Source organism: Erythrolamprus reginae, chromosome 7 (assembly GCF_031021105.1).
Source record: "Erythrolamprus reginae isolate rEryReg1 chromosome 7, rEryReg1.hap1, whole genome shotgun sequence".
NCBI classification, from domain to species: domain Eukaryota; kingdom Metazoa; phylum Chordata; class Lepidosauria; order Squamata; family Dipsadidae; genus Erythrolamprus; species Erythrolamprus reginae.
In genome coordinates this window covers 42564879-42589727 of record NC_091956.1, presented here as the reverse complement: position 1 = coordinate 42589727, position 24849 = coordinate 42564879, and the positions used below count along the sequence as shown (strand labels likewise).

General features: G+C 43.2%; 1 protein-coding gene across 4 annotated transcripts in view; it reads left to right on the top strand.

The window, feature by feature from the left end:
* The window catches only part of SH3RF1 (SH3 domain containing ring finger 1), a 146614-nt gene that overhangs the window by 81738 nt on the left and 40027 nt on the right, over positions 1-24849 (top strand). For 3 of the 4 annotated variants that reach the window (XM_070757405.1, XM_070757404.1, XM_070757406.1), the window contains exon 6: positions 9156-9272. The exons of the other annotated variant lie outside the window; for it this stretch is intronic. In XM_070757405.1, the coding sequence (XP_070613506.1) occupies positions 9156-9272 (117 nt within the window). The remainder of the gene's footprint in view (positions 1-9155; positions 9273-24849) is intronic. 4 annotated transcript variants of the gene reach the window in all.

Here is a 24849-nt window from a genome sequence, read left to right as displayed (position 1 = left end):
GTTTGCTAAACCCCTTCTGAGTTTTCTGAATCTGAACTCCTAGGTAATCATGAATGTGTCCTAAGCTTTTCAGTGTAAAGTGTTTTTCTAAACCTTTTGCAAAAATCTCACTCATACGTTGATTTGGACCAATGTAAACAATATCATCAACATAAACAAGAACAATTTCATAAACATTACCTTGCCCTTTTGTAAACACGCATTGATCAGAGTCGGACTTAATAAAGCCCATTGAATTTAGCTTGTCAATGAGACATCTGTGCCACATTAAACCAGATTGTTTCAATCCATACAGACTCTTTTGCAGGCGCCAGACACGTCCTTCCTGGTCCTGGAATCCGGGTGCACCTTTCACGTAGATTTCTTCATCTAGATCAGCATTCAGATAGGCAGTTTCGACATCGAACTGGAAAACTTCTAAATTCAGGGCAGCGGCAGTTGTTAAGGCGATTTTGACACTTTCATTTCTGACAGTAGGTGAATAAGTATCGGTGTAATCATCTGGAAAAGTCTGAGAGTAGCCTTGTGCTACTAATCTTGCTTTGTATAGTTCCTCACCGTTTGGCTTTCGTTTAATTCTGTATACCCATCGTGTACCAATAACTCTCTTGTCTTCTGGAGGGTCAACGTGTTTGTACACCTTAAGTTTCTTTAAACTGTCAAGTTCAGCTTGCATGGCATCATACTATTTTTCTTGTTCAGGTTCAGGTAAATGTCTTATTTGATAAAAATTATCGGGAGGAAATAAAACATTGTTGCAAATAACAGGAAACAATTTTTGAGTTACTTGCGCTTGATATCTCTGAGGAGGAACTCCTTTTGTGGTTCTCCTGGAACGTCTTAGAACCGTGGTCCATTCATTTTGGTCATCTCCGTCTTCATTTACAACGCTAGTAACATCATCTGCGACTGGTGAAGACTGTACATCAGGAACATCTGGAACAACTGGAACATCTGGAACAACTGGAACATCTGGAACAGCTATCTGAGAATCAGGTTGCGCTGTACCTTGGACATCTTTAGGAAAATAAACTGAAGTATCATTACTGTGTATTCTGGACCAATTTGTATCTTCCTCAAATTTAGCTGAATTGGAAATAATAGCTCTGTAGTTAGAGTCAGTAAATTTGTAGTACTTGGAACTTTCATCAAAACCTATAAATCTCAGTCTTTCTGCCACTTCACCGCCCTTCTTTCTCTGGGCCAGTGGAATGTTAACCATGACATACGAGCCAAAAATGTGAAGGTTTTGAATGTTGGGTTTCTTCCCATAGAACATGTAGTATGGAGTTTGTTTTAAAACACTGCTCCAAGGACGATTAACAAGGTAGTTTGCATACCTTAGTGCTTCGCCCCAGTAGGAATTGTCGAGATCAGCGTCTTCTAGGAGACAGCGATACGTAGTCTGTAAAACACCCTGCCTTCGTTCAACAATCCTGTTGTGCTGAGGAGTGTAAGGGGCTGAAGCTTGGTGCCGTATTCCTTTGCGTCTCATCCAGTTCTGGAATCGCTGAGACATGAATTCTCCGCCACGATCACTTTGGATTCTTCTGATATGGACACCGAATTGATTGAAGACCTGTGCAGCAAAGTCTGTAAAGATCTGAAACGTCTCTGATTTCTGTTTCATAAAAAATACAAAACCATATCTAGAAAAACTATCAACAATTGTTAAGAAATACTTATTATTACCCCTAGTAGGCCGAAATGGACCGACAATGTCGGTATGAACCAAATCGAAAATGCGTGAAGACAAACGAAGGGCATGCTTAGCAATGGGGGAAGCTTTTGATTTTGATTTGTTACAAACAAAACAGTCAAGGTAAATAGGACAATTACTATCGACTTTGAAACCGTTCACGCACTTGGGCATCTTGGATAAGACATGATATGAAGCATGGCCCAAACAACGATGCCAACGGTGGATGCACCTGGAATGAAAAGGTTTATTAGTTAGTACAGGTTTAGCATTTTCAACATTATGCGGAACACCTTGGGGTACATTGGCTTTATGAGCCTCTGATTTTATAGTAGCAGCAGGTTTTCTCTCTGGGCCTGCGCTTTCATGGTTTGGAATGCTCATACTTACATCTACCAGTGAATGAAAATTTGGCTTCAGGTAGAAAACACCACCAACCGGAATGGCATATGCGACAACAGTTCCATTTCTAATAATGTGGATATCATAGTTCAGGAGCATAGCTTTGTAGCCTAAGTCTTGGTTTAGGCGATGAAGGCTGAGTATGTTGCTTTCAGCTTCTGGAATGTAGAGAACGTGTGGAATCATCTGATCCAGTTCATCTATGTAGATATTTCCTTCTCCTTCGACTTGGGATAGGCGATTTAAGAATCCATACACCTCCTTTAATTCAGTTTCATGTAATTCAGTAAAAAGTTCTTTTTGGTGAGTAATGTGAAAAGCAGCTCCGCTATCTAAAGTCCATAAATGTTTTGTGCTATACTCATAATTTGAATCAGGAACATTTTTTAGAAGCACGGTAATGATTGTAGTGTGTGATCCGCTTCCGGAATCTCGTTGAGCTGATTTGGAGTTACTGGGACTCCTGCGTTCCAAAATGACTTCTTCTTCTTTTAATGGCGATAAGGCAGAAAATTGCTCTTGAGTTGCAGTCGGCATCTGTTGCTGTAGTTGAGGACGTGGTGCCAACAATGGCTGAGACGACTGAAGTGGAATTTGCGCCGGTTGCGTGGGTGTAGCAGGAACTTGAGGCGGTTGTACCTGTGATAATTGCACCCCTTGACTTGGTTGGGGTACTTGTTGCGAAAATGTCTGTTGAGGTACAAACCTTTCTTTGTCTGCAGAGTAGAATTGTCCTGCTGAAGCTTCTTTGTTCATTTGGAAATCTAAAAAGAAATCTTTTTGGCACAAATCATCATTTTTCTGGCCATCTAAATTTTTTGATGACCTGTATTGCTTAAAACGGTCACTGGATGGCGCTCCTGAGCTTTCTGGCAATGAAATAACATTTTGGTGCAGTTGGTGCAATTGCTTAATTTGGCCACCGGGTGGCGCATTTTGGATCTGGCTTGGAAATGAGCCAGATTCCTGAAAATAAATTGAGCTGGGTATTTTTTCAGTTTGGCCACTGGGTGGTGCTGCACCTGGTTCCTTGAGTGCTAAGGAATGCATGACATCATTATTGCTTTTCAAAAGAACAGACTGTTTTTGGACAGACGCCATCTTCTTTTGTTCTGGTAAACCATATATTTCTCCTTGGCAATACATTAACTGCATGCTTGTTATCTGATCAAGCTTGAGCTCTTTTCTCATTCATTCAGTACAATAGAATTCTATAAGATCATTTCAGGCTGTGTTAAATCACATGCTTTCTTGTCTAGCTTCAATTTTGATAAACATTTCTGCATTGCATTAATATCATGTCTTAAATCACCAGCTAAAAATTTTACAGTCTGCATATTAATGTATTCTAGGAAAAACTGACATCCTTTTGGAGCTGGCTCGGAAAGCTTTATTAACATCTGGTTCTCATTAGGTTGAAGCTGTGGCTGAGCTCCAAGAATATTTGGCATATTTCCTTGCTGATAAGGATTCGTAGTGGCTTCTGTGACTTCAATAGGGTATTTTAAATTAGCTTGCTTGCTTTGCTCAAGATTCAAAACATTTGCTTTCATTTCAGAGTTCTCCAGGAACACATATTTTTTATTATAACATTCTGCTTTCTGTATTGCCACTGAATTAATATTGCTAGTATAATCCTTCAGAGGACATTGTTTTTCACAGAGAAATACTTCTGCTTCTTTATGAGAGTTAGGAACATCGGAGACATTTTGGCTGTCTTGCAAGCTATCAATTATAATAGGAATGTTACTCACTCTTTGCTGTGCTTTATCTGGAGCCAGAGACAAGATTCTTTGAGAAGGAATTTCTTGTGCCGGGATATCAGGCATATCGTTCGCTGGAGTTGTAAATCTTTCTGTGGAGGCGTCTCCTGCCGAGGTCTGCATTTTTGTTTCAAAAGGCAGAGAAGATGTCTGCGCTTTATTTTGCAGGCTTTTCAGCCTGGTTAATTAGGGTAAACAGAACCATCGATGCTTACCATGTTGAGGGATGGATTTTTAATTAGACTCGGCAGGCAGGAAGGAATCAAAGTAAACAAACTTTATTTAGTAAACAGAAAATAAATTGTGCCACGAGCGACACTTGTAAAACAGCCGGAACATGGCTGCAGGGAAAGGTGAGAGATAGAATGGAATGCTTGCTACGTAAGCAGGCGGATGTGACTATGTGGGATGTGATGTAAATATGGGTGTGATTAGAGGGAAGGCACACCTTAACTCTTTAACTACTGAATGTCTCTGTGGCTGGCAATTCTCAGCGTGACAAGGGGGACCATGGGAACAACATCTCCCTGGATGCACGTGACCTCCCATTGGCAGATGCAGAAAATTTGGGAGCAGCCACTGCCCTCTACCAGCAGGAAGCACATGATTGGCTTGGCCTCAGCCAGGCCCTCTGCCACCTTTACCCCAACCACTGTTAGACTCCGACCATTGGCAACTGAGAGCCTTCAGGACCCTACCAATGTCCAGGCCATGATTTCAGTGGCCATAAAGCATGGCATGGCAGAATGTCTGCAACAGCTGAAATTTCTTGGCACTTCTGCCCAGGGCTGGGGGTGGCGGCACTGTAGATGCGGACCTTGAGTCGCAAGAGGGGTACCATTCTCAGGAGTGGCATCATCTCCCTTCTTGTTTTCTCCAATGAAGAGGCCGGTTTTGATCTGAACTCTGAGGATGAGGGCATCTTGCCTGATCCCCCGTCTCCTTGGGACTGTTCCATCTGAGTCTTTTAAAGTCACTCCTTTTTAAGGTATGGAATGCTGCAAACCTGGGGTCATCAGGGTCAGATTCTTCAGAAGCTTCTCATTCTCTCATCAATTGCCTGTTCATGGAGCATACTCTGGAGGTCCAGGTTGTGCCCTGCCCTCAATTGTTCGTTCATGCTGTCCACAGTCTGTGGAGTACTCCAGTTGATAGACCCATTCCATCTTTTATGATCACTGCTACTTTAATTTCAGGTCAGAATTGCCACCTTCCCTCCAACCCCATCGGTGGATGCCCCACTGATGCCACTCTTCTCCTCCACCAACCTGCCAGGGGACCCTGAGGAACTGTTATGACCGGAGGAGAGATAAATGGAGCAAGCGCTCCAAAAGATTCACCAAGCAGCGGTCTGGGTGGTCCAGGCTTCAGCCTCTGTCTTGTTTTTTACTCAGACTTCCCTCATTTGGCTCCAGGACTTCCAGGAATGACTGCCCACCTCTGACCCTACAGAACAACAGTACATTAGTAAATTCCTGGCTGCCACCCGCTATTCAACAGATGCCACTCTACAATCGGCTAGATTTGCATCAAGCTCCATGAAGTCATCGATTGTAGCACACAGACTGCACTGGCTGCGCTCTTGGCAAGTTGACATGCAGCACAAATTGCATCTTAGTACAGCTCCATTTGACTGCTGCCAGCTGTTCAGAGCAGACCTGGATCCAATCTTGGATGAGTCCAGGGATAAGAGTAAGGTCTTCCAATCACCTTTAAGGAGCTCTTTTCACTCGGGGCAGTACCCCAGGCGGCCCTTCCAAAATTGAGACCCTATCCCCTTCTAACCTACCCTAGGGCTTTAGGTCAGTATGGGACTAGATGGAGGTTTTCCCCAGGCTTGTAGAGGTAAACAATCTTTTGAGGCAGAGGCGGTCGCTTCTTTCATCGCACAAAGTGAGTCCTTGGATGAGTCCCTCATCATGGCCATTTGGCACTCTTTGCTGACAAGTGGGAGGTGGTCATGTCCAGCACATGGGTCAGGGAGACAGTGAAATTGGGCCTCTCCCTGGAATTTCTCTCCACCACCACCCACCAGGGTTCTTCATCAGATGTCCATTGGCAAACAATCCTGATAAGTGTGTCCTCATGCAAACTGTCATACAACACCTACTGGAGATTCGAGCTATCAAGCAGATCCCTGAAGACCAAATCGAGCATGGGTTCTACTCCATTTTGTTTGTAGTCCCCAAATCCTCAGGAGGGTAGAGAGCCATTCTTAACCCAAAAAGGCTGAATCGTCACATCAAATACAGATGGTTCAAGATGCACTCACTTCAGTTCATATTGGCATGCATTCGAAAGGGGGACCTCACTTCAGTTGATTTGACGGAGGCCTACCTCCACATCTCTATCCTCTCCTTGCACCAGCAGTATTTGCGGTTCTACTACAGGGGTGTCCATTACCAGTATCAGACTCTGCACTTTAGCCCCTCTCTTCCCCAGAGTTTTCACCAAGATCTTGGCAGCTTTAGCAGCCCACCTCATTGACAAGGTTCCTCTCCAGCCTGGTTCCTGGTTCCCCCAGAGGTCTGCCAATCCCTCCTATGGTGGAAATCACCTGCCATCGTGAAGGGGAACTTGTTCCATGAACCTCGCAGACTTGTCCAGACAACAGACATTAGTCTGTCGGATTGGATGGTCCATACCTAGTTGGCTGTGGCTCAAGGATTCTGGTCAGCATTGGAGGCAACACTCAGCATCAACCAACTGGAGCTGCATGTCATGTTTCTGGCCCTGTGAGGACTGCAGCTACTGACATTGGCGGCGCATATCCTAATCCTCACCAACAATGTCTCAACCAAGACCCATATTAACAGGCAGGGGGGCACCAAGTTCTGTGCCCTGATGGAGGAGGCCAGGACTCTCAGCAGTTGAGCAGAACAACATCTCCTTTCAATATTGGCGGAGCACATCTCCAAGACATCCAATTTATGGGTGGACTGGCTCAGCTGCTCGACTGGACAGAATGGCATCTCCACCCAGGCTGCAGGTCAACCGGCATACAAACAAACAAACAAAGAAACCAATCAATCAATCTCTTTGCCACCAGGGGGAACACCAGTTCTTCACCTGGTTCCAAACACAGGACGTGGAAGGGACCAACTGCAGTGCCTGGCTGTTCAGCCTTCTCTATGCCTTACCCCCCTTGGCCCTCCTCTCCAAAGTTGTTTTGAAAATTCTGTATGAGAGGGCAGAGATCCTACTGCTGGCCCCATTCTGGCCCAGGAGAGCCTGGTTTATGATATTGTCAGTACGCTCACCCTCACCCTGAAGGATCCAGTGTCGGGTCCGCTTCCCTTCAGAATCCAGGAAAGTAAAATTCAGAGTCCATTTGAATTTCAAAGAGTACTTTTACTAGATATCTTATGAAATCATCAAAAGCGAAGCAAAGTCTGAGGAAAAAAGCATATTACAAAGATACCAAATCCCTCCCAGCAACCCCCCTGGATCATCCATCCAATCCCTATGTTCTTAGGTGTCAGGTGGGTGCATCATCTGTTAGGTTTTCTACATCTGGTATGCGATGGCCGTTGACCTTGAGCTGGCAATAAACAAGCCCAAACTACCTAGCAGTACCAGGCACAGAAGAGTGATACCATTACTTCCTATTATTTTTTCAAACTATCTCAGCAGGGCCCTCCAGCACATCTTCCTCCGCGTTCCCAGAATTCCAATGTCTTCCCCCCTCCCACCATTTCAAACGGAAGTTGATGAAAGCAGGCCAAAGGAGAAGAAATGCAGAGGCTGATATTCATTTTACAATATTATAGGATACAATATAAAACAAATCAAGCAGGGATGAAATGTAAAATTTTTCCCTACCAGTTCTGTGGGCGTGGCTTGGTAGGGGGTCCTGTAACTGAGTACTGAGTGATGTAGCCAGCTCTATGTCACTCACGCCCGCTCAGTCAAATAACCACCCTACCACCCAGTCATGCCCACAGAACCCGGTAGAAAAACATATATGTATGAGAAAGAGAAGGGTTCATAGGGAATGTTGTGGCACAGAGAAGCTGAACTTTTCTCCCTCCATTCACAGAAGAGCTTCTACTTCCTTTATGGCCTCCATTGGCCCCTTCCTTCCCAGGGGTCAAAGTACAGTGGTACCTCTACCAACAAACACCTCTACTTACGAACTTTTCTAGATAAGAACTGGGTGTTCAAGGTTTTTTTGCCTTTTCTCAAGAACCATTTTCCACTTACAATCCCGAGCCTCTGAAACTGTAACCGGAAAAGGCAGGGAGAAGGTTCCGTGGGGCTTCTCTAGGAATCTCGTGGGAGAAAACAGGGCCTCCACCTTCCCTGTGGTTTCCCCATCGCATGCATTATTTGCTTTTACATTGATTCCTATGGTATGGTAAAAATTGCCAAAAATTCCTATGGTAAAAATTGCTTCTTCTTACAAACCTTTCTACTAAAGAACCTGGTCACGGAACGAATTAAGTTCATAAGTAGACGTACCACTGTACCTTAAAGGGACAGGCTGCAACAGCTCCACTGTGAATGGAGGGAGAAAAATTCAGATTCTCTTTGCTGTAGCATTTAACTTGGCTACTTCTTGCCTCCTTCTCATGTTTGCTCTGTGTAAACCCAAGAAGGAGGCGAGAAGCAGCCATGTTGAATGTTGTGGCAGAGAGAAGCTGAACTTTTCTCCCTCACATCACAGCGGAGCTGCTCAGAAGGCAGCCAAAATCGACCGCCATGGCTGAAGGCTTTTTGGCCAAGCCTCACCATGTCATGTCCAAGACATGAAGGTAGGTAAGCGAGGCTGAGGGCAGGTCCAGAGCAAGGCCGGAGCCAGAGAATCATGCATTCCCCAACCTGGACAGAAGGGGCGAGCAAGCGGCTGGAAGGGGTGAGCAGTGAGCGGGAGACCAGGCAGGTGTGGGCAGAGCTAACCATGGATGGTTTTTGCCAGTTCACCAAACCTATTCAAATAGTCCATACCTGCTTGCCTGAGCCGGCTGAATGTCACTCCTGAATTAAGAGTGTTAAAAAAATTAAGGATTAATATTCAAACATTAAAATTAACAAAAATATATAAAAGGACCATTGTTATTATTTATCAATAATATTAATATATATAAAGAAGCCTCAAATATATTAACAATAATATTTATTTGTATTACACATTTGTACTTGAAAAGCATATAAATTTAAAACTAGAAGTAATTTATATTAAATATAAAAGTAATATTTTGTTGTAAAAGTATTTTACTTTGTTCATTTATTGAATGAATAGATTTTATGGATGGGACATTAATTGTGTTTAATGTATTTGCTGTTAATAGGTTCACATTAGTACCACAGGACTAATTGTAACCCCACCACCTAGCAGTCCAGTAACAACAGGACATTCATTTACTTTTCCACCTGAAGTCACTTACCAAACTGCTTTTGCTCTAAGTGTAAGTATCATTTCACAGAAGTTGGAATAGTAGTTATGGAATTTTATCTCATTTGGCACTTTCTGTTTGAATTCTAGAAACTATATCTTTTGTACTTACAATGGTACTACAGTACTCAGAGTTAATTGGTTCCTGATGTCACAATGAGTACCAAACATTATGAATACTACACAATTTTTCCCATAAGGAAAATATAAAATAATAAAATATGCAGAAAATATTTTAGGAAAAATCATTTGCTAAAATGTACATACAGTGGAACCCCGACATAAGAGCTGCTCTACTTAAGAGCAACTCGAGATAAGAGCTGGGAGGGGAGAGATATTTTTGTTCTACTTACAAGCCCAAATTCGAGATACAAGCGCCAAGGAGCTGTCTCCTGAAGCCAAACGCTAACTTCCGCGTTCGGCTTCAGGAGACAGCTGCGAAGCGGCGCGCGTGTTTTAAAAGGTTGCAGCCGGCCTGGGGGGCTCGGGGGGGTGCTTGCAGCTTTCTTTCTTGCTCTTTTTCTTTCTCTCTTTTACCTTCCCTTCCTCTATTTCTTCTTTTCTTTCTCCTTCCCACCTTCTTCCCTCCCTCCCTCCCTTCACTCATTCCTCTCTTACTCTCCCCTTTCATAAGTTTCCTTGCTTCCTTCCTCTGTTCCTGTCCCTTCCCTCTTTCCTTCCTTCCTTCCCACCCTCCGTCCATTCATTCACCCATTCCTCTCTTGATCGCTTAAAGCCGGTCCCTGGTGCAAAAAGGGTTGGGGACCTCTGTCCTACAGGATTGGGTGGCAGAGAAGTTGAACATATGTAAATTTAAAAGTTTAAGAAAGTTTACAAGTTAAGTGAAAGAAACTTCATTATTCATTTATATGTACATGTACATTTCTTCATTAAAAACATGTCTTTCTGCATAATTTAGACTAACTATGTGAGTTTTTTGAGGGCTGGAACCAATTAAAATTATTTACATTAATTCCTATGGGGAAAAGTCGTTCGAGATAAGAGCTGCTCGACTTAAGAGCCCAGGTCCGGAACGAATTAAACTCGTATCTCGAGGTACCACTGTATTAAGAAATACATATACATTAAGTGAAATAAGCATAAAAAATTATGCAGTGCCTTGTAAAAGTTAAAAGAAATACTTATGCAGAAATGAAATGGAACAAATGTTTCTATGCATATATATAAGATTACCGGTAATTATGTCAAGCCCAGAAGAACTTATTTATTTTATTCAATTTCTATCCCGCCTATCTCCCTAGGGACTCTAGGTGGCTCACAACAAGAGTTTAAAACAATAGTAATACAAAACCTCTAAACTATTTACAGTTAAACCCTCATATCATTCATGGCCGGATCTCACTGCTTACCCCCATAAGATTAATGGCCCCAGACCTGTCGGAAAAGCCAGGCCTATACAGCTTTACAGCTTACCTTTTTGTTTTTGCATGCAGAAAGCACATTTTTATGTATAATAAGTGGTAACTTTGAAACATCCTGTTGACTTAACACAAAGAACCATCACACAACGTACAGTGTAGGAGAGCAAAAAGCTGTCTATTGCCAATTTAGGCTAATGAAAATGTCAGTCCTGCCTCAGCTTTAGCCTTTAAAAAGAATGATCCTTGACTCTATTTAGTAAGTAAAAAAGGTACACTTTACTAAAGGTCAAGCAGAATGCAGTAAGTAAACCTGAACTGAAATTAGTGCACCAAAATCCCTAAGTTTATCTTCCTCAAAGTTATTACCATTGGTCTCCCATTGTCCAATCTTATTAGCCGCCCCGAGTCCTTGGAGAAGGGTGGCATACAAATCTAATAAATAATAATAATAATAATAATTATTATTATTATTATTATTATTATTATTATTATTATTTGGCAACAGTCTCTTCAACTGTGGGCAAGCTGGTATGCAGCTACATGCTGTTCCCATCTATCTGACCTTGAAGTTGTGTCTCCAGAAGGTACACACTGCGAGTAGTGGACTTCTCCCCCCCCCCCATTCAGGCCTCTCCCCCCAAACCCATGGTAGACTGGCATCAAGCAAATGCAAAGTGCAAGTCTGAGATGGCAGTTCTGATAACAAAACTGAGTGTTATTAAACTGCTCCAGGTGCATATTTTTCTGAACTAGTATGTGACCCTTCTAATAATGTCTTTTTCATAAGTACAGTAGATATTTCAGGGCAGGTTGCAAATAAGATATAAATGATGTTAAATACAACTGAAGAATGTTACCATATGATAACAGAAAACCTAAACTAGAGATACAGTGATCCCCCGAGTTTCGCAATCTCGATCTTTGCGAAACGCTATATCGCGATTTTTCCACCCGATGACGTCACTCCCTTCCTTTCTCATCTTTCTTTCTCTCTCTCTTTCTCTATCTTGCTTCTTCCTCTCTCACACTCTCTTCCTCCCTCTCTCATCTCTTTCTTTCCTTCTCTCTCTTTCTCTATCTCTCCCCCTCTTGCTCTCGAGCGGCGGGCGGCACCCAGGGAAGGTTCCTTCAGCCGCCCACCAGCTGATCTGCTCGGCAGCGCAATAGCAGCGAGGAGCCGAAGATGGGGTTTCCCCTTTGCGTGGGCAACGGGGAAATCCCATCTTCGGCTCCTTGCTGCTACTGTGCTGCCGAGCAGATCAGCTGGTGGGCGGCCGAAGGAACCTTCCCTGGGTCTTCAACTCCCAGAGCGGCGGACAAGCGGCGGCCGGACAAGCGGACAAGCGGCCGGACAAGCGGAAAAGCGGCAGACAAGCGGCGGGCGGAAAAGCGGCGGCCGGACAAGCGGACAAGCAGAAAAGCGGCAGACAAGCGGCGGCCGGAAAAGCGGCGGCCGGACAAGCGGCAGACAAGCTGAAAAGCGGCGGACAAGCGGGCAGGCAGGCGTCTCCTCAGCTGCTGGGTCTTCCCAGGTGCGGAAGTAAAAACACCATCTGCGCATGCGCGGCCATGGAAAAAGGGGCGCGCATGCGCAGATGGTGTTTTTACTTCCGTACCACTACATCGCGAAAAATCGATTATCGCGAGGGGTCTTGGAATGGAACCCTCGCGATAATCGGGGGATCACTGTAAATGCATTCTCATTTCTCTGTCCCCTCTCCCTCCCTTCCCCCTCTCTTATGGCATAATAGAATACAGCATTAATGAATATAATTCACAAAACCAAAAAACATCATATAAAATGTATATCAAAATGCAAAATATCAGAACAGAAAGTTGTTTTTTAAAAAGCACAATACAAAGAACAAAATTATGAATACAATTAAATTATTCATGAACCTTTACTAGAGTGGCTTAGCCAATGGCCTGATCTCTAGATTTTTTTAGCCATTGGATAGAAGTGCCCTTGAGATTCTGTAGTTCTTGCAGGGATCCAGAGAAAGGACAGAGAATGGACATTCTGTCACAATATGATGTAAAGTTTGCAGGACATTTTCACAGTCGTAGTTAGTATTATCAACCAGCCCCATTGTATTTCCAGTATTGAAACCTGCCATGGTTGGTTCAGATCCAATTGAATACTTTCCAGGTTTTCCTTGAAAGATCAAAGCCAGAGGGGCATTGTACTCAATCAGAAAGATCGAAAAGAAGTAGAAAGACTCAAGATTCAAGCCAGCAGTTTCACAAGTATATTTTTCTTTGTTCAACAGAATATTTAGCTTTACTTCCTTAGCTATTTCTGTAGCTCTGACTTACGCTGTTTTGTTTTTGTTTTGACGCTCCCAAGTCTTTTGTATACAAGAGTCACTATCATCACAGTTCCAGGCTAGAGAACTGTTTTATAATTTCTGTTAATAGATAGTTATTCTCCCTTTCAATCAGCAGATGCTATTCAAGGAAGCATTTACTCTTTAGAACATTGTAGGATGGTCTCTTTTATCTATGTAGATATTTTCTGGTTAGATGTTTTTCCTTCTAAGTACCATATTTTTTGTACTATAAGACACACTTTCCCCCTCAAAAAATGCATGGAAATGTCTGTGTGTCTTATAAAGCAAATATTGTGGCAGGGGGAGGGGAGTTAGTTCCCCACTGCTAGGGAATGCTGGAGCCTTTGCTGCTGAGCAGCTGATTGGGAGTTGGATTGGCCTTCTGGAATATTGCCGATCATCTGTTCTAGGTGGCGTCAATCACCATTTGGCAGTGGCAAACAGCAGAGGCAGCAAATGGTGATAGGTAGAGATAGCGATCTGTAGTGAATTATGGTGGCAGCGATAGGTGGCAGTGATCCCCCACCACCTTGAACAGTTATCGGCAGTATTCTGAGAGGCTGATGCAACTGATGATCCAACAATCAACTGCTTGGCAGTGAAGGCTCCAGCACTTCCTGGTGGTGGCAGCAGATCAGCTCAGTTGACCAGTGGTGGGTGCAGCAGGGCAGAGCCCTGATGAGCTGCGTCCTGGGGTTGCAATTACATGCTGAAGTTGACCAGGCTGTTTGCTGCAAGGAAGATGATAGATAGATGATGAATGCTGGGAGGCAGAGGCAGATATTATTTTCTTGTTTTCCTCTTCTAAAGCTAATGTGCGTCTTATAGTCCATATAGTTTATGACAATTGCAGTGTCCTCCGATCATGTGATCACTTTTTGCCACTTTCTGACAAGCAAAGGGGAAGACAAATTCTCTTAGCAACCCCAACTTAACATCTGCAGTGATTCATTTAACAATTGTGGCAAGAAAGATCATAAAATGAGGCAAAATTCACTTAACAACTGTATTTGCTTAGCAACAAAAATCTTGGCTTCAATTGTGGTCATAAGTATCCCCTCCCCCCAAAAAAAATGCATAAAGCATAATATAATAAAATAGACAATATCAGAAAGGCAGGCCATACCATCAATCTTAAATATAACATGAAGATGCTCAGCAATTCCATTCTGAATATGACATGTTTGACCAAATCTAGTTGCTGAAGACAGTGTTAAAGGTATAGAGGAGTCAAAGCATTTTTTACTTTTTAGATTAATGCTAGCATTTTTAAGTAGCCCTGGAAATCTATTGATGGCCAGTGAAGCAAATAAAGCATCAGTGTTGTGCTGCCAAATATTTTCATCCCTATTAGAAGATGACTTGCTGAATGTACTTTTAAGCCATTTTCAAAAATAGCTCCAGGTAGAATCCCAAAGGTGCTTTTTTCAGGAAGCAACTGAACTTTCTTGTTTTTTCTTTTGAAGACATTTCACTTCTCATCCAAAAAGCTTCTTCAGCTCTGACAGAATAATGGGGAATAGAAGGATTTATATTTATATTCCTTGCAGACAGCTGGTAATTTTAGAGGATTGTTGAAGCACTTGGAGGTTTATCTGTATCCTCAGGGTTACCTGAGTAATGCCCCTGGTTCCTGTAATCTGCAATTTTTCTGGAAATCATTTCTACTCCCACTCCATTCAAAGGGTGTTCATCCCAAATTGTATAGCTAAAAGTCTGTAGAGATTCTCAGTCAACCAGGTCATAAAAAAAGAAAAAAAAAAAAAAAAAAAAAAAAAAAAAAAAAAAAAAAAAAAAAAAAAAAAAAAAAAAAAAAAGAAAAAAGAAAAAAAGGGGGTCGGTTGTATGTGTTGGGGGGTGTTGGGGGAAGGAAAATAGAGAGTTCTCTCTTTATAAGCCAACCCAACAGAAATATGCAATAAGCACAGCACCAACAATAATGGGGGGACTTTAACTATCCCGACATTAACTGGAAAACAAACTCAGCACCAAGTGGAAAGTCTGATAGATTTCTCACCACTCTTGCTGATAACTTTCTAAACCCAAAAGTGGAAACAGGTACCAGAAGGGACTGCAATACTCGACTTAATATTAACAAACAGGGAAGAAATGATAGAGGGAATAAAAGAAGAAAGGACACTGGGTTAGAGTGACCATGTCATCCTAAAATTCAACATATTACAATCACCAACTTCTGTACCCAACACCACTATAGTCCAGACTTCAGAAAAGCGGACTTTAACAAACTCAGAGCGAATCTAGAAAAAAAAAAACCTGGAAGGAACTTCTAAAGGGTAAAACCATGCAGGAATCCCTGGGAGGCCATAAAAAAACCACTATCATAGATGCCCAAAACAACACAATCCCTATGAAAAAAAGAAAAACAAGAAAACTAAAATGAAACCAGCATGGCTAAACAAAGATCTCGCAGACCAACAATAAAAGGAAAAAAAGCCAAATACAAAAAATGGAAAGAAGGACACATAACCAAGGCGGAATATCAGCAAACAGCCAGAACCTGCAAACAAAAAATAAAAACAGCAAAGGCCCAACATGAACAATACCTTGCAACGAAAGTTAATGACAACAAAAAAAGTTTCTTCCAGCACATTAACTACAGGAAGAAAATCAAGGAAACAGTCACTACACTAAAAAATGAATACGGCAACGGAATCACAGACAACAAAAATGAAGCACAGCTACTCAATGCCTACTTTGCATCAGTCTTCACACAAAAAGGAACCACCAACCAAACAACCTGCAACTCAACTGCAACAATCAGCCCCGGAGCCGAACTCAACATAGACACAATAAGGGACTACTTATGAGAGCTAAATGAGTACAAATCACCAGGACCAGATGGACTTCACCCCCAGAGTCCTAAAAGAACTGGCAGACACCATAGCAGAACCAATCATCTACCAAAAATCTTGGACCACTGGAGACCTACCAGAAGACTGGAAACGAGCTGACATAGTCCCCATCCACAAAAAAAGTAGAAAGACTGACCCAGGCAACTACAGGCCTATCAGTCTGACTTCTATACCTAGAAAAATACTGGAGAAAATAATAAAAAAACAACTTTGCCACTACCTAAAAACCAACAAGATAATATCTGGGTTTGTCAGAAAAAAATCGTGCCAAACCAATCTCATATCGTTTTTCAACACCATAACCAAATCAATAGACCAACGCAACGTAGTAGACCTCATATACTTGGACTTCAGCAAAGCCTTCGATAAAGTTGACCACAACCTTCTAATCCACAAATTAGGAATAATTGGGGTAGATTTCAACACATGCAGATGGATAAACAGTTGGCTGACCAACGCACCCAATGAGTTGTCCTCAATGGCTCCAAATCCACATGGAAAAAGGTAGGCAATGGGGTACCACAGGGTTCTGTCCTGGGCCCTGTGCTCTTCAACATTTTCATCAACGACCTAGATGAGGAAATAGAATGTGAACTAATCAAATTTGCAGACAACACCAAACTGGTGGGGGTAGCCAACACTCTAGAAGACAGGCTCAAAATTCAGAAAGACCTAGACAGATTAACACTGTGGGCCCACACTAACAAAATGATGTTCAACGTCGACAAAAGCAAAGTCCTTCACCTAGATAAAAAAAAACCTAGACACACATACAGCCTAGGGGAAACCCTTCTTAGCAGTAGTGACTGTGAAAGAGATCTCGGAGTCCTGGTGGATAATCAACTAAACATGAGCCAACAATGTGCAGCAGTGGCCAAAAAAGCCAACACTATCCTAAGCTGTATCAACAGGGGGATACACTCCAAGACCAGAGAAGTATTAATACCACTCTACTATCCCCTGGTCAGACCACATCTGGAGTACTGCATCCAGTTCTGGTCCCCTCACCACAAAAGAGACATCGGAACTCTGGAGAAGGTGCAGAAAAGAGGAACCGAAATGATTAGGGGACTCAAAGCCAAGATTACGAAGAGAGATTGCGGGAATTGGGCATGGATAGCCTAGAGAAAAGGAGGGCCAGAGGGGACATGATTGCAGTATACAGGTATATGAGGGGTTGCCATAGAGAGGAGGGGGTCACTCTATTCTCCAGGGCACCAGAAGGCTGGACGAGGAACAACAGCTGGAAGCTGACCAAGGAGAGATTCAACCTGGAAATAAGACAGAACTTCCTGACAGTCAGAGCAATCAACCAGTGGAACAGCCTCCCTGTGGAGGTTGTGAACTCCCCAACTTTGGACACTTTCAAGAGGAGATTGGACTGCCATCTGGCTGGGGTGCTATAGGATTTGCTGCTCAGGCAGGGGGTTGGACTTGATGACCTGCATGGTTCCTTTCAACTCTAACAATCAATCAATCAATAAATCAATCAATCAATCAATAAATAAATAAAAATAAAGATTCATATTTATATTTCTTGCAGAAACTGGTAATTTTAGAGGATCATTGAAGCACTTGGACGTTTATCCATGTCCTCGGGGTCACCTGAATACAGCTCCTCTAGTCTGCAATTTTTCTGGAAATCCATTCCTACTTCCACCCCATTCAAAGGATGTTCATCCCAAATTGTATAAAAGTCTATAGAGATTCTCAGTTGAACTGAAGAAGCTTCTTAGAGGAGACGCAAAACGTCTTCAAAAGAAAAAATAAAGTCTAGTTGCCTCCTGAAAAAAGCACCTTTGGGACAACCATGACCTGGATAACTGAGAATCTCTACAGACTCCATGTAGAATGTGTTACATTAGTCTGTTTGTTTTTTTTATATGCCATCCCTCTCATTAATAAGGTGACTCAGGGCAGCATACAATAAGGATACAAATTTCTATGATAACACTGACTTTACTGGCATCAGCCTTCACCTGCTGCTTGAACAGGAGCTAGGAATCGAAGATAATTTTCAAGTAATAAACCTGCTCCTTCAGCGGCGATGACCCTGTCCAGAATTAACTTTAGGGTTGGAGTAAAGCCAAAGGTGACTCTCCTCCTATGAACATCATGCCCATCTTGGTGGAATTCATATTAAACCTTTTTTTATGTCATCTAATTCATCTAGTTCTAATGGCAAATAAGGACAGTCACAACATTTCCTGCTTTGAGTTGCAATATACATTGACTTTCACTGGAACATTAATGATGCTTCATCTCAAATTGAATAACTTCCCATAGTATATGAAGATGTAAATAAAATTCAGTGTCCCTCCTCAGTAATCACTGGTGAGAACTGCCTGTTTCAGAATTACTGTGCACTGGTACTTTAAATTGTCACTGTTGGTCCATAAGGATGCCATCATAGTTACTAAATACTGCAGAGAGCTTTAATGTGACCAGAAAGAATTTCCATCAGATCCCACCGTAAGTCGCTTTGTGCAATTTCACTGTGATGCCAAGTCTGGATCTCATGTAGAAGGGATTTGGGTTATCTAATTTGTTTGTCATCCAATGTTCTGAAGTCTAACATCTCCACCCACCCACCCCAAAAAAGAAAGAAAATGAGTTGGAAATTGCCCAGTGTAGTTGGATCAAGAGAAAGCCTTTTAGAGCAGATACAATATATCTCTTTGGAGACAGATGCAGTACCATCTCTTCATCAGGGAAGTATTACTCACCATTCAAATTAAGTTGTTCGTATCCCTATTGGCTTCCCAAATAAGTGAGAGAGGATATAGGTCAGCCCAAAGCTGATACAATTTGTAATTATAGAGAATCTTGTCTACTCATTTCACTAGCTTAAAAGAATTTGAAACAATCTTTCAAGAAATTGCCACAGTTCTCTTATTAAATAGAAAAAAGTAATATGCTGAGAGGAAATGTGAACTATTTTATCTGTAGAGAATTTTGTGAATGGATTACAGTGGTTTATAGAATTGTCTTCTCCCCTGCTTTTCTCCAGCAGATTGTTGGACACAATTTGTATAAGAAAATTATAGAGATAGGGCTTGCCCATAGTCACTCAGATCCTGGCCATTCACCCCATCCAAACATTATATATACAGTTACTAACGTTCCCTCTAATTTTTTTTCGGTGTGAGCGGAAAAGTATAGTGTCTGAGCGGCATGTTAGGTGAGTCCTCCGGGACTGGGCGGCATAGAAGTCTAAATAAATAAATAAACAAGTTTTGATTTTTTTGTTTTGTTTTTTCAAAAGCAACCTCATTTAGCAGCAATTAAAAGCGCCTTCAGAGAATTAAAAAATACAACATCCAGTTAGAAAAGGCCATACTTTTAAACATTTGTACAGAAATAAGTTGCTGAATTTTTTAAAAAACTGAAAATATGACATATGTACAATACATTTATTGGATTGGATTGGATTGGATTCTTTATTGGCCAAGTGTGATTGGACACAAGGAATTTGTCTTGGTGCCTTTGCTCCAGTGATCTTAGAAGCCGATGTCTTAGAAGAACTTGAATGATTAAAGATAAATAAGGCAATGGGTCCGGATGGCATCCACCCCAGAGTTCTTAAAGAACTCAGATCTGTCATTGCTACCCCCTGACTGATTTGTTTAACCAATCCTTGTTAACAGGAGAAGTTCCTGAGGATTGGAGAATGGCCAGTGTTGTGCCTATCCACAAGAAGGGCAGTAGAGAAGAAGCTGGTAACTACAGGCCAGTTAGCTTGACATCAGTTGTAGTTAAAATGATGGAGACTCTACTCAAAACGAGGATAAATCAGCACCTAAAAAACAAAAACCTATTGGACCTAAATCAGCATGGCTTTACTGAAGGTAAATCATGTCAGACTAATCTCATTGATTTCTTTGACTATGTCACAAAGGTGTTGGATCAAGGTGGTGCCGTGGATATTGCCTACTTGGACTTCAGCAAAGCCTTTGATACGGTTCCACATAAAGAGCTGATAGATAAATTAGTGAAGATTGGACTTAATCCCTGGATAGTTCAATGGATTTGCAGCTGGCTGAAGCGTAGACATCAGAGAGTTATTGTTAACGGCGAGTATTCTGAGCAGAGTCAGGTTACAAGTGGTGTGCCACAAGGGTCTGTTCTGGGTCCTATTCTTTTTAATATGTTTGTGAGTGACATAGGGGAAGGTTTGGTAGGGAAGGTTTGCCTATTTGCCAATGACTCTAAAGTGTGCAATAGGGTTGATATTCCTGGAGGGGTCTGTAATATGGTAAATGATTTAGCTTTACTAGATAAATGGTCAAAGCAATGGAAACTGCAGTTTAATGTTTCCAAATGTAAAATAATGCACTTGGGGAAAAGGAATCCTCAATCTGAGTATTGTATTGGCAGTTCTGTGTTAGCAAATACTTCAGAAGAAAAGGATTTAGGGGTAGTGATTTCTGACAGTCTCAAAATGGGTGAACAGTGCAGTCAGGCGGTAGGGAAAGCAAGTAGGATGCTTGGCTGCATAGCTAGAGGTATAACAAGCAGGAAGAGGGAGATTGTGATCCCGCTGTATAGAGCGCTGGTGAGACCCCATTTGGAATACTGTGTTCAGTTCTGGAGACCTCACCTACAAAAAGATATTGACAAAATTGAACGGGTCCAAAGACGGGCTACAAGAATGGTGGAAGGTCTTAAGCATAAAACTTATCAGGAAAGACTTAATGAACTCAATCTGTATAGTCTGGAGGACAGAAGGAAAAGGGGGGACATGATCGAAACATTTAAATATATTAAAGGGTTAAATAAGGTCCAGGAGGGAAGTGTTTTTAATAGGAAAGTGAACACAAGAACAAGGGGACACAATCTGAAGTTAGTTGGGGGAAAGATCAAAAGCAACATGAGAAAATATTATTTTACTGAAAGAGTAGTAGATCCTTGGAACAAACTTCCAGCAGACGTGGTTGGTAAATCCACAGTAACTGAATTTAAACATGCCTGGAATAAACATATATCCATCCTAAGATAAAATACAGAAAATAGTATAAGGGCAGACTAGATGGACCATGAGGTCTTTTTCTGCCGTCAGACTTCTATGTTTCTATGCTCTCAGTCTACCTAAAAGAAAATATAGATTTGTCAAGAATGATGAGGTACAACACTTGATATGATTGTCAGAGGGGTCAAATAAACAATGAAGAAACTATCAATATTAATAAAAATCTTAGGATACAAGCAACAAATTACAGTCAGACATACAGTCCTAATTGGGAGGAAATGGGTGATAGGAATGATGAGAAAAAACTAGTAGAAATAGAAGTGCAGACTTAGCAAAAGGTTTGGCAGTATTGTGGGAATTATGTGTTTAGTAGAGTGATTTACAATAAAATTATTTACAGTAAAATTTATTTACAATAAAATTAGAAGGTGATTTATCATTATCCTGCATAGAAACATTAAACATGACCAATTTGCTTTTGGTTACATACATGGCCTTGTAAATCCTCAAAAAGCTTGCATAGCAGGTAATCAGACAACAACTCTGCTAAGTATCAAAATGCCACTTAAATAGTTTAGCTATTTGAAACTAGATTTTGCTCTCTCTCTTCCTTCCTACCTTTCTCTTTCTCTCTCTCTATTCTTCCCTCTCTCCCTTTCTCTGTTTCTTTTTCTTTCTCTCCCTCCCTCCCTCTTTCTTTCTCTTTCTTTTTCTCTTCCTTTCTTTCTCTTTCTTTTTCTCTTCCTTTCTTTCTCTCTTCCTTCCATTCTTTTTTCTCTCATTCTCTCCCTCTCCCTCCCCTCCTTCCCTCCTTCTTTCTCTCTTCCTCCCCCCTTTCTCTCCCCTAAACTTATCAAGTTAAAATACCGCCGAACAATCTGGAGTAGAAAATGTGTCAATCTTAACAGTAACCACCAGTAAACGAACCCCATAAAGCCCTTTTGCAGTCCAGCATCCTTTTTAAAAGTGGGAAAAGGGGTTTGGGAGAAGAAAGTTTAGCAGACGCTCTGCGGAGCCCCATCTTTACTACGGGGTCATTGAAATGTGAGGGCAGCCCCGGACCTGCTAGGCAGCCAAAGAGACCCGGAGGTTCTACGAGCAAAGAGTCAGGCACGGTGGGGGGCAAGAAGCCCCAGAGGGTCCCCGCTTGTGCGCCTTCAGTCTTCCCCACCTCCTGGGAAGAATCCCAAGTCACAGCCAGGCAGCCTGGTGGCAGAAAGGAGGGTTTGCCAATTGGTGAAAGCAAGCCGCCTGCGATCCCGGAATTGCCTGGAATAAGCACCTTTCCTGTTTTGATGCATGATAAACAGATGCATCAAAACACCCTTTCCGGAGCCCCCCTCCCCCAAGACCCCGCTCCTGGCCCAGTGGCAAGGGGGCGGAAGAAGCCCCGCGGACCCCAAAGGGTGGGGGAGGAGACTTGGCTGAACTTCAGCAGGCGGGCAAGTGAAGCGGGCTGGAAGCGCCTCCGCCTGGATTCTCCCAGGGGATGAACCTTCGGGCCCCTTCTGTCCCAAGGCTGGCAGGACATAGAGACACAGCAGGAGGCGCTGGCGGAGCTGTGGGGTGCTGGCAGAGCTGTGGAGCGCTGGCGAAGGCAGTAAGAAGGGCAAGATCTTTGCCCCACTCCTCCTCCCCCCCAGGATTTCCTGTCCTGCCCACCCTGGATTTTCCCTTATTCCCCCTGCAAACAGCACAGGGAGGACTCAGCTTCTCACCTCAAGTTCACCGACTGCTGGTTCCTGGCTGGGCTTGTCCGCTGGCTGTTCTCTCCGGCGCAGGGGACGGCGAGGTGCTTTACCCCAGCCTCAGCCCAGCATGGCCCGGCCTTCAGGCCAAGCAGTTTCTCGGCCACCGGTGAGACTGACCTCTCGGCAGGGGCGGAGGAGGGAGGAGGAGCATGACTGCCCAGCACTTTCAAAGTACCACCGCTGCCGCACTCAGCAGGGTTGGAGTGGGGAGGAGCCAGACCACGGCAGGTGGGAAAGTATAACTGCGCACACTTGGAAAGTGCTGCGCCAAGACTCCCCGTTGTCTTCACGCGTGCACACAAAACTTATAGGGAACATTGACAGTGACCCCTCGCCACTTCGTGGTTTACCTTTTGTGGACTCGGTGCATCGCGGGTTGCTGCTGGGGCTTTAACCTGGTGCAGAGCGGAGCCTCCAGGAGCCCCTCGCGATGAGGATTCTCCACATGCACATATTGTCTTTCTCTTTTTACCCCTCATCTCTCTGCCTTTGTCTCTCTCTCTCAGGGAATCCTCACGAGCAGCTCCCAGATGCTCCACTCCACACCCAGCAGCAAAGCATTGCATTCCAGGTGGCTGCACGGGGCCTCTGGGTGGCAGAGGCAAGGTGGGTGCGCCGCTGAGTTAACCAGTCAACAGCAGCAGCAACTGCTGAGGCGGTTTTGGCGGCTTCCCTTCGAGGAGCAGCTGTGCCGGGAATGTCACATCCATACCCCAGGCCCACTCTGATGCAGCTTATACTCCAAAAAATACAGTAATCCCTGGGTTACTGTTTGAAGTTATGCATTCAGCATCCCCTAGTGTTTATGAACAAGTCCTGAAACTACAAATCTTGCAGCATCACGGCATCTTTCGTCCTTACAAACAATCGCAGAGGCTCTGCAACATTCATTCTGTACTTTTGCAGCCAACATGGAGGTACAGAGGTGCGGGCCCACCCCTCCAGCTCTCTTTTTAGACCTGCATAGGCCTCGCACATTGCAAGCCAAAATGGAAGCCAATCCTCTGTTTACGTGTACATAGGCTTCGTCTGGCAGTTTGCTGCCCAAAACGGGGCTCTATTTAGGCCTGTGCAGGCCTCACCTGGCACGTTGCAGGTTAAAATGGGTTCAGAGGTGCAGGCCCACTTCTCCAACACACTGTTTAGGCCTACGCAGGCCTCACCTGGCACATTGCACATTTTGCAGCAAACTGTTGGACAATGCCTGCGTAAGTCTAAACAGAACCTCAGAGGGGCGCATGCAGCTGAGAAGCTGGAGAAGAGACAGTTTCTAGATCTTCACATTGTAAGTGACCTGGTCTAGCAGGTTGTGGGGGGGAAGCAGTTGTGCGGAGCATGAGGTATTTCAGTGGGTTCGGGGGGGCTTGGGTGGTCTTAAGCAGTTGGCTTGCTCAATCACTAGACCCCCATGGTCTTCTCCACCCTGATGTGCACTTAACGAGCCACACAATCAATTAGCAAATGTATGGGAAGGAGTGATTGCATTCAAGGTACGAGATTCACTCCTATGAATCCTCGGGTTACAAATGGAATAGGCAGGCTCCATTATATTCTTAACTTGAGGACTACCTGTACATACAAATGTTTTAAATTAAATCATCTCCCGTCTTGATTATGGCAATGCACTCTACATGGGGCTACCCTTGAAGAGTGTTCGGAGACTGCAAATAATCCAAAATGCAGCCGCGCAAGCCATTATGGGTGTACCGAGGTACCCCCATGTATCACCTACGCTCCACGAGCTGCACTCGCTACCAGTTAATCTCCAGTCACAATTCAAGGTGTTGGTTATCACCTATATAGCCATGCATGGCTTAGGGTAAGACTATCTATGGGACCGTCTCCTGCCGCATATCTCCCAGAGACTAGTAAGATAACACAGAGTTGGCTTCCTCCAGATTCCGTCAACTAAACAATGCAGGTTGGCAGGGGCACGTTGAAGGGCCTTATCTGTGACCGGCCTGGCTCTACGAAACCAAACTCCTCCCTGATGTCTGTACTGCTCCCACCTTATTGGCCTCCTGAAAGACTATAAAGACTTGGCTTTAACTGGCAGGCTTGGGGGCCATGAAACTGACATCTGCCATGGCCAAATTACATTGAATGGTATGTATGTGTGTTGCCTGGATTGATTGAGTTAGATTTTCTATATTTGACTTCTTTTTTACTGTATTTGTGTTTTTATATTGTTGTAAGCCGCCTTGAGTCCTTCAGGATTGGGCAGCATAGAAGTAAAATAAAATAAAATAAATAAACAAATAAATAAATAAAATCATGTTTTGTTG